The sequence below is a fragment of the Aristolochia californica genome, unplaced genomic scaffold (assembly GCF_029961685.1).
Source record: "Aristolochia californica isolate CCGP_79_NKW_82.1479 unplaced genomic scaffold, dmAriCali1.0.hap1 SCAF_14, whole genome shotgun sequence".
In the NCBI taxonomy this organism is placed as follows: domain Eukaryota; kingdom Viridiplantae; phylum Streptophyta; class Magnoliopsida; order Piperales; family Aristolochiaceae; genus Aristolochia; species Aristolochia californica.
In genome coordinates this window covers 5,166,351-5,176,910 of record NW_027181815.1, presented here as the reverse complement: position 1 = coordinate 5,176,910, position 10,560 = coordinate 5,166,351, and the positions used below count along the sequence as shown (strand labels likewise).

The 10,560-nt window shown below is 38.3% G+C and overlaps 2 protein-coding genes across 5 annotated transcripts; both read right to left on the bottom strand.

The window, feature by feature from the left end:
- Positions 1-309: 309 nt before the first annotated feature.
- Positions 310-5,093, bottom strand: LOC137949734 (constitutive photomorphogenesis protein 10-like). Its single transcript, XM_068795897.1, has 4 exons — positions 4,673-5,093; positions 4,452-4,525; positions 904-1,048; positions 310-828 (listed from the first exon to the last, which is right to left on the bottom strand). Exons 1-4 carry the CDS (start codon positions 4,863-4,865, stop codon positions 731-733), a joined length of 510 nt encoding a protein of 169 aa, XP_068651998.1. The 5' UTR covers positions 4,866-5,093; the 3' UTR covers positions 310-730.
- Positions 5,094-5,526: 433 nt separating this feature from the next.
- Positions 5,527-10,421, bottom strand: LOC137949733 (glucan endo-1,3-beta-glucosidase 4-like). 4 transcript variants are annotated; one of them, XM_068795892.1, is made up of 5 exons: positions 9,802-10,421; positions 8,820-8,941; positions 7,459-8,718; positions 6,338-6,365; positions 5,527-5,972 (listed from the first exon to the last, which is right to left on the bottom strand). In XM_068795892.1, exons 2-5 carry the CDS (start codon positions 8,884-8,886, stop codon positions 5,810-5,812), a joined length of 1,518 nt encoding a protein of 505 aa, XP_068651993.1. In that variant the 5' UTR covers positions 8,887-8,941; positions 9,802-10,421; the 3' UTR covers positions 5,527-5,809. The 4 variants fall into 4 exon arrangements, with proteins under 4 accessions (XP_068651993.1, XP_068651996.1, XP_068651994.1 ...); XM_068795895.1 differs by having other exon boundaries at positions 8,820-8,935; XM_068795893.1 differs by lacking the exon at positions 9,802-10,421 and adding an exon at positions 9,721-9,795.
- Positions 10,422-10,560: the final 139 nt, after the last annotated feature.

Sequence of the window (10,560 nt, the reverse complement as noted above, 5' to 3'; positions counted from 1 at the left end):
TGTTTGAAATTGACCCAAAACCACCATCCCTGACTACTCTCTGATTGAATGATAAAACAACGTTCTGTAATCTGTTTGAAATTGACCCAAAACCACCATCCCTGACTACTCTCTGATTGAATGATAAGGCAACGTTCTGTAATCTGTTAGAAATTGACACAAAACCACCATCCCTGACTACTCTCTGATTGAATGATAAAGCAACGTTCAGTAGAAAGCATGCCCGAAAACCAATCAAAGGCCAAAATTAGGAAAACCTCTTTACAACATAATCAATCCTTGAAAGTTCTAACTTGATAAAAAGTTACAGTATCACTTCTTCTCATTTGGACCATGTACACCAAGAAGCAAAGCTAAGTAAACACAATATTACCAAATGCAGAGACAATTTATCTTACAAAAGACAATATCACAAGATTATCATTTACGTAGGCAAGAGCACCAAAAATTTAACAATAACAATAGATTTACATTAAACTCATCCTGTCAAGCATGGATATCATTGAGGACAGAGAAAGGGTAAAAGGAAGAGCAAGAACGCCTTCGGCCTTGTTGATATTACTAAAGATACAGCTTCCTGCCATGGTGGTCACACCTTAAAAGATGTTAAAAGATCACCTATGCACAATTGAGACGGGACAAATAAACACAAGTCTGCGACGTGACTTTTTTTCACACGTTCTAGTGTTTCTCATACACACAGCCTTTGTTTTATATACACCATAACTTATTACCTAGCAAATCGCATTGTCCATTCCACAGCAATTTCATCATGCTTAGCTCTATCAGTTAAGTACAGATGTGCGATGACTGGGACACATGAATTATCTGCACGAAAAGAAATAACCAATTTGAGTTTCTTGGATATATATATCCAGGATGCTTCAGGATGGAAAAATTTACATGGATTAGGATTTGTGAAAATTGATCTGATGGCTAATAGAACTTTTGAAATTGTTAAAGCAGGACTCCAGTTGTCCAAAATGTCCAAGTTTATGTTACCAGCAGAATCAACATTGCAATGGTAGATTCGAGTTTTAAGCATCACCTGTGGTACCACAAGGTTGAAAAAGAACAAAAAAATATATAAAAGGTCAAAAATTATCGAGCACTGTAAAACAAGTGAAGTGGAGTGCAAAAAAGGACAATTTAAAAAGAAAAAAAAGTATATAACAGAGAATGTAACTCCCATTACAATTTTGACACATGACGCAAGTTACAAAATATTACCTTTCCAGTACAAGTGAAGATTTTAATTTCCTAGAAGAATGAGATGAAGCAGAAAAGTGCATTGTATACTAATCAACTAGCATGACAGCGTGGCCATCTAACTATGTCCAGTCAGGAATTAAACTTGCAAGAAGGAATATAACAGAGGGAGTGTGATCAATAGAATGTGTTTTGATGCAATAAAAGTTTGGGTTTCATCCCTCAAAGCCAATTTAAATCACACAAACCATTAAAATATTGTTAACCATTTCATAAAAAAAAATGGCCATCCATGGACTATATAACAGTAGCATAAAATCAAAAGGCATCAATTATATTGATTGCTAAATGCTAGGCCTGATTTGGAACGTCGTGATTTTAACTGTGCTGATGGTGAAATTGGGGAAGAATAGAGGAGGCATAAAATCAAAAGGCATCAATTATATTGATTGCTAAATGCTAGGCCTGATTTGGAACGGCGTGATTTTAACTGTGCTGATGGTGAAATTGGGGAAGAATAGAGGAGAATCAGAGAAAGAGGAGAGGAATTGAGGAGAAGAAGAAAGAGAAGATCAAAGGGGAAGCAGAAAAGTTCATTTCCTAGAAGAATGAGATGAAGCAGAAAAGTGCATTGTATACTAATCAACTAGCATGACAGCATGGCCAAATAACTATGTCCAGTCAGGAATTAAACTTGCAAGAATGAATATAACAGAGGGAGTGTGATCAATAGAATGTGTTTTGACGCAATAAAAATTTGGGTTTCATCCCTCAAAGCCAATTTAAATCACACAAACCATTAAAATATTGTTAACCATTTCATAAAAAAAAAAATGGCCATCCATGGACTATATAACAGTAGCATAAAATCTAAAGGCATCAATTATATTGATCGCTAAATGCTAGGCCTGATTTGGAACGACGTGATTTTAACTGTGCTGATGGTGAAATTGGGGAAGAATAGAGGAGAATCAGAGAAAGAGGAGAGGAATTGAGGAGAAGAAGAAAGAGAAGATCAAAGGGGAAGAAGAGAAAGCTCAGGAAGGAGAGAACGAAAGATAATTTTAATTCATCAATAATCCGTCTTATTCTTCCGATTACAATCCTTTAAATAAGTAACAAAACTAAAATTCAAAATTCAAAAAAGAGAGAAAAATTACTATCTGATAAATCTCGTAAAATCAGGGTAAATAAAAATTAAATTAAATTAAATAAATTACAAAAATATGGGGGTGGTGGGCCTGGTGGGGCCTGACATCTCCGAGTGTAGACTCGTGTGACTGGTGGCACACTGGTGTCCCCACCAATTATCCCTGGGGTAGGCGAATCTTGACCCCATCTAGTGTAGCTCATGGAGTCTCTAATAATACTCGAACAAATCCGGATCCAACTGCTGCAGTGTCTAGCAAGAAATCCAGGTGTTGTCTGAATTTGGACGCCCTACCCAAAGTACTAAGAAACGTTGAACTGCACCGTTCTTGGTAAAAACCACTTAAAATAGCATCAATATGATCTTTTTGTGCTAGTGGTAAAGGAAGCATGGAAGGAGTCAAAGAGGTTGTAGGGGTGGGAATGAGTGTTGTATCGGACGAAGTGGTAGAGTCAGAAGGGTTAGACAAAGTGGATTATCAGGAATTGTATGCGATAAAATCCTCAATGTTAAAAGTGGAGCTAATTCTAGATTCAGGTGGCAAATCAACAACATAAGTATTAGTTCCCACTCTTTTCAGCACCTCAAATGGTCTTGCACTAAGGGCTTGCAGCTTTTGAGCTTGCCCTAAAGGTAGCCGCTCAGGTCGAAAAATCTCACACTGACATACGGGAACCCATAGTTTATTTGTTCGAAATAAATAGTTATCCTGGAGGTAGAAGTCCTCTCGCAATTTAGTGTACACCTTACCAAAGTCGGGACATGAAGTGTAATCATCTTTGATTTTTTTCAAAACCGGTAACTTTCACACTCACAACAAACAATAAGCTAATCATGCGACTGACGGCATCTGCCACTTTATTCTCACTCCCGGATTGGTGCATCAAGACAAAAGAATATGCTTGTAGGTATGTGATCCATCGCCCATGCCTAGAATTAAGTTTTTTTTGTGAATTGAGATATCAAAGGGCCTTCTGATCGAAGTACAAGACAAATTTATGTGGAAGAAGATAATGACGCCAACAACATAAAGCTTGTACAACCGCATAAAATTCATTATCATAGGTCGAGTACTTTTGTTTGGCGTTGCTAAGTTTTTCACTAAAATATGTGATCAGATTACGCTCTTGATTCAGTACTCCACCTATTCTGATACCTGAAGCATCACATTCAACTTCGAAAACATTAAAAAAATCAGGTATATCATAACAAGTGCCTCTATCATACGCTTCTTAATTTCTTGGAAAGCGCAAGAGGCAACTTTCAACCACAAGAACTCTCCTTTCTTCATGCAATTTGTAATGAGCGCCATGATGGAACTGAATCCCCTGATAAATTGTCGGTAAAAAGTGGCTAAACTATGAAAACTACGAACCACATGAGTGGTAGAAGGTTCTGGCCACTCAACAATTGCTTCTATTTTCTAGGGATCTGCAGTGAAACTAGTAGGAGTTACAACAAAGCCCAAAAAAAATTACTTGATCAGTCAGGAAGGAACATTTCCAAAGACTGGCATAAAGCTTTTCCTTCCGGAGCGTGTGGCAAACTAGTGGAGGTGGTCAAGGTGCTGGTATTTAGTTTGGTTATAGATGAGAATGTCATCAAAATAGACCACAAAGAACTTGCCAAGAAATGGTCGAAGCACTTGTGTCATCATGCGCATAAAAGTGCTAGGTGCCTTCGACAGTCCACCTGGCATAACCATCCATTCATACAGCCCATCTTTTGTCTTAAAGGCTGTCTTCCATTTGTCCCCCGGGTAGACCCGAATCTGGTAGTAACCACTTTTAAGGTCGATCTTTGAAAATATAGTGACACCCATCAACATATCTATCATATCATCGAGTCGGGCAATTGGAAACCGATACTTTACAGTGATTTTGTTGATGGCCCTACTATCCACACACATTCTCCAAATTCTTTCAAAATCATTAACGTTCTGAAGCCACACAACCTCTCAAACACTTATTTCCTATGGACAAATTAACCATGCATACCTCACCCATTTCAAATTAGAAACTTCAGTAAAATAGAGGCTGTTATTTTCAGGTGGAGTCGACGGCATTTACAACGGAAAGAGAGACGAAGATACCTTGGGAGGTTTAAAGGGGTAATCACTTGGAAATGTGATGTCTAGAAAGAACATACCACCTTCATAAGGCGTACCTAGCACACAGAAAAACAAACACACAACATAAACAAAGTAGCAAAGAAGAAAATGAGATGATGACACAGTAAAGCTCCTCGCAATTAAGAAAAAAACGAACTTTTGCTATCGAAAATTGAAGGGGGTAGAGAGAGAGAGAGGAGAACCTGGAGGCCCGATGATAGTAGACATCCATTGGTAGACATTGTCGCCTTTAGGCCCGGCGGAACAGTCGGCAGGAGGGGAGCTGTTGAATTCTAGCATCTCCTTCTGAATCCGCTTCCCCGAAGCTGACACCGACGTCGTGGACGACCACGAACGGACGCTTCCACCTGAGGTCGTACGGTTTACAGCTGACATCACTCTTATCTCCGCCTCCGGCGATGCCCAGAACTTACTTCTTGTGCACCCTGCAGTCTTGCCAGTTCCCGTTGGAGCCCGACAAACGAGGTCAAGTCTGCGAGTTATGTATGTGGTGCCGAGGCGCGTTACCCAAAAAGATGCAAATAAGCATGAGCTGCAGACATTCAAACATTCGGGGGCTAGTTCCCCAGTTGAAGCACATTTGAGCGACGTGATAGATTGTGAGCCATATAACATAAAACGATCGGAATGATGCTTATGACTAGATCTTGTTTTTTAACCAGGCTTTGAAGGGGACTTTTAAAAATAATTTTACAAAATATAATTATTTTACAAAATTACGAAACATCAATGTTGGGACTAAAATGCTCCTTCTATCCAATCTGACTTTCTCTGAACCTATCTAAATTGCGTAAAACTAAACCAACCTACTATATCGATTTGATTTACCATAAGCACATACACACCCTTTTATGTTTTGACCATTCTAATAATCAATCCAGATAGAGCTTTATTTTAATTATCTGATAGTAACGGTTTCTAATATTTTCTAGTTGAAAGAGAGTCGTATAATTGTTACTAAGATGGGGACCCATTACTCTTGACAAATGTAGAAAACTTCTGCTATTATATAGATCTTCATAATTTCTGAGCCACAGAATCTAAGGGAGATTTAGATTAAATTTTATTTTCAAGTTTTCCAAAAAAAAAAAAAAAATTGTTAATATTGCTAAACTTTTGATGAACTGGACAATCTAAGCATCAGAAACTCTGCTCTCAATCCACCAAATCAAACAATCAATCCATTGGAGCCTGTATACTTCAAGACTAGATACATCTTCTGCTCAAGAAGAAAGATTAAAGGTACGAATGCTACGCCTCTCTGTAGCCACTCTATAAATTCTCTACACCACTGCATTCAGCCGTAATCTAACTGCTGTTCAGTGCAAAATTGTATCTGCCCTTCCCACTACAAAAGAGAGAATTATGGGTGGAACCACAATCAGAAATTTACAAAGCTTGGTGGCCGGAGCGCCGTTAGGAAAACTGTCTGAAGGGCCCAATGAGTTAGTTGAACCACTGCTACTTGTGTTCGACTTCAAGCTGTCAACAGAATTTAGTTAATTAGTATCTAGAAGATAGATGGAAAAAGAAGACAGGGTTAAGATTTCTTGAAACAAAAAAGCAAGAACATCTGAAACAGAATACTAAGATTGATCATGGACTTATCCACCCCATGTAAATGGATACTATCAGGACCAATGTTTCAGTAAATCTGATCTTTATTGAGATGGGAATTTCATGGAAAAGAAATAAGAGAGTTTTTTTTTTAAGACAGTATCTTGCTTGACAGAATACGTTATTAGTGCAGCCGACAGTCATTGCAGGTAGCTACACCATAACATATGTGAACCAGTGAAGAAAGATTTGTCCTGGAAATACTGGATACTTTTAGAGAAACCACAAACCTTCCAGCAAAAATGCAAAACCCATAACCTGAAATTCGAATGAATACAATGAGTATAAGAATCTGAGAGAACTAAATAAATAATTCGAATCAATATAATGAGGATAAGAATCTGATAGAAATAATTAAATAATTTGATTCAATACGATGAGCATAAGGATCTGATAGAAATAATTAAATATTATAAACATCCACACAAACTTTTTGCAAACACCAAAACTGGAACAAAACAAGTGGATTATATACATCGAATTCTTCCTCATCCTAATGGAATTCTCTGCAAATTTTGTCAGCATTTTGCATGTTGCATAATGTTTGGACATGAAACTTCTTAGGAGCCTTAAGTGAATTTTTTTTATAGGTGATAAGAATTTTATTGAGAAAAATGAAACCGAACAATGAGCTAGAAAGGGGAGGCGAAATTCACAACAAGACGTTGAAGGCTCACCCCTCTTTTGCAAGCTTATTAGCAACACAATTGGCCAAGCAACAAACATGAGTCCGTTCAATCCAGAGTTAGAGAGGTTCCTTATGTAATGTACAAGTAAACAACAAAAAGTAATAGTTACACATAATAAAAATTATAGAAAGTTTAATCATATAATCTCACTCACTTTTTTGTTCTCAGTAACTACATGAAACTTCAAAAAGTTAGCTTCCAATATCTTTACTGAGAATAGACTGTTCAGATCCAGTACAAAGTCTCAACTCCCACAGGATCATCAGAATATTTTTTTAGTTAAAATACTCTAGCAAACGAAGTTTTTGTTTGACAGGCCAGAACATCTTATTAGGTTGATATGGGAAGCTACTCGTTTTTTTATAAAACCAACAAGCGGCACTATTTTGTCAACATTATTTAGAAATGAGATCAGAACCTGAATTTGACAGCTTGTACATTCAACACTCTGATGCAAAGTTTGTTCCAAGTAATCAAAAAATCTTTTTCAATATTTGTTATGTATACACATCCTGAAATTACCCCATTCCCGTTAGACTTGAATCCAAGACCTCACATCAAGAAACTCATTCCAGTGCCTATTGTCATAAAGGATATATCCACTACTAATAAAAAATTCCAAGAACAAAATGTAAAGAAGCATTCAATGATGTAGGACTCACTCGGATCATTTGAGGTAATCATTGCCGTGCCACCAAAATCGCAGGTCCTGCCAGTTGCCACTGTTCTGTGGTAATAGTCATTATAAGCATATGAAGCATGATTGTCAAGATTATTTGGATCGTAACATGGATGACCCTCTTGAATTGCACTGCAGTTAGCATTCCCAAGGCCACAAGCCCAGTTCAAACCCTCCAATAATGCACCAGATGTTGCATTACCATTAGAGACACAAAAAACTCCAATGCCAGTTGATGAATTCCCACCAATTTGGCTTACTCTACTACTAAGGCTTAATGGATATACTGCTGATCCATTTGTAAAGAAGAACCCCCAGTTCTTCTCAGATATGAGCCCTGGACGAAGATCTTCGTTAAAAAGTTCATACAAGTAAGCACTAACAGGAATATCGGGCTGGCTTGGGGTACCTGACCCATTAAGCACCCGCTGTATGAGGTTATTGTTGTACTCCTGAGCATTATCCTCATTAGCCTCAGGTTCATTAGCCCCACCCGACCAAGGCCAACCTGATTCAGTCACTAAAACTGGGACACCAGAAAAGTTAAGAGCCTGCATGGAGTAATAAGCCGCATCCACCATCGCATCAAACATACTATCGTAGTGAAATAAAGTATTGGCATCCACAATTTGTTTGGTAGAAGGTAGTGGACGGAAGAGGGCATACTCAATAGGGAAGATACCATTTGCTTGCACATATCCATAATAGGGGTGGACATTTAACATAAGGTAAGAATCAGTATTTTTCAAGAACTGAAGAAGCTGTTTCATGATATCATTCCATGTAGAGTTGAAGGCTGCTGTGGAAGGTGGGAAAGGTTTTGGGATCAAGTCCATTGCCAGTGGGGTTGAGATTTTGACCTGATAATTAATGTTAGAGGCCACGAGAGCTGACTGGAGATTTTTAATGGCAGGAACAAGAAGAAGGGCAGCATTTGGGATAGAAGTCAGAACTTCGCTTCCTACAGCAATGGCTGTTATATTGGTAGCAGGCAAGAAAGTCGCAACATTCTGGTTGACCCACTCAGCAGCTTTTGATTGCAATTGTCCTATGCCTAGAAGCTCATCGTTGGGGATACCCACGATAACCTCAATTCCTGTATTTGCAAGAGCATTTAGCATATGATGATCTGCATCAAATAGACGAGCATGGGTGATCTTTTGCTTTTTCAGGATCTCTACCACAGCTGTGGCTGGGGGCAAATTAGACATGTCAGTGCCAATGTTCACTCCAACGAATGCACCTACAGATATAGGCATAATTTTTTAAGTAAAATACGAGTATGACGATGTCAAGAAATTGAGGAACAAACAGAAATCTAACAGAAATGAGGAAGATGGTTACCAGACACATTGGAGAACAAGAAAATTATTAAAAAGATAATGGTGCTTCGCCATTTTCCAGGAGACATCCGACCTCCAAACAGCTTCAGTCAAGACCTTCACACCTGCAGATCCTCTCTGCACCTGAAGCACTTATTAGTAGTTTATTGTAAAAAACAGTCAACACTGCATATCACAGCTTTAAGTTCAACGATAGTGGGAACGTGAAACCATGCAAAGCATTACATAACCTACCATATATATCATGGGAAAAAATTAGTATATCAAAGTATGTCACACAGTGGTTGAAAATTCTACAACCTCAAGCATCACATTTAAATTTAACCAAACTGGAATATTTTGCCAATTTCCCAACATAGGAAAGCCTGCCAACCCAATTTTCTTATTTCAATGGAGTGAGTTCCACATGGTGCATTGTGATGCTCCTAAACATGCTACACCAACCTGTCTAAAGAACAAATACCACACAGAGAATAACTATAGCAACACATCCTATCCCTTTCGCCCCTAGTCCCTTGGGCAGAGCATACACATGGATATCTCATAACATAAGGAAAAAGCTGTTCTGCAACAAAAAAATCCGTTTCATATTCACTATTTATTTGCGCTTTTCTTCTAAGATTAAAGTCCACAATGTTTTTATCTAATCCCTGTCGCAAAAATCTTAACAACCCTTTCTTTTCTCATCAACCATTCCTTCATCCCCACAATGCTTTATCGTTTTCCGACTCCTCACTGAAAAGAGCTTCTGAGAAAATTGATTACGAAAGAAAAATGAAAAACTTTCTAATAAACTACTCAATAGATAAAAGCTTATCAAAGCACGAAGTCGAGGAGTTTCAAAGATAAGATACAAATACAATGATATAAAAAAATAAAATAAAAACACATATAAAAGCTACCTTGAGCAGATAGGAAAATGAATTCAGTAGTACAGCTATCTCAAGCATGTAAAACAGATCTAGCGAACATGTGACACTCACCGGAGTCGCTGCTTTTCCACCTGCGCATCAAACAACAAAATCGAAGGCAAAGACTGACGATCAAAAGCTACCGAGAGAAACTCAAGCCTCCTTTTTTACTTCCCACAGACGGAGTGACGGCATAAACTCTAACCATCAAAGAATCAAAACAACAAACACCCACCAAAAGAGAGCAAACGCAAGAAAACTTCATCTAAGGAAACATATAAGAAACGCAGGAAAGAAGAAAAATCAGTCAATGACAGCAAAAGCGCCAGTGTTCAAACTTTCCCAGGCCTCAAAGACAGATAGCCAAGCACCAAAAAATTCTTCAAAGACCCATAATAGTGTTTGAGAGCATTAAGTAAACGAGGAATACGGAAAGGTCATAGAAACCAAGAAAAAGTGAAGCTTTTCGAGAGTGGAAGAAGAAGAGGCTTGGGTCCATGAATGTCTTTAAAAACAATGTTCTTAAAAAACGCGAAAGGAAGTGGGAGAATAGAGCTGGCCTGGCGAGTGGCGACTCCCCTTCTCCCTCACACTGACCAAAACACCCGCTGGACGTTTGTGGCTTCACTGAAAGCGGTCAGACTTGGTACATATCCAGTAAAGACAAAGGAGTGAATTTTGTTTTTCTTCGAAATCGATGGCTTAAATTTAGAAAGAAAGGACAGAATTATTGTTTGCAGGAAGTGATGTAATCACCGTCGCCTGTGACCATTGGTTGGTACTCGGTCGGGTAATCTCAGCTTGAAAATCACCTCCTTTGCATCTGTTAAA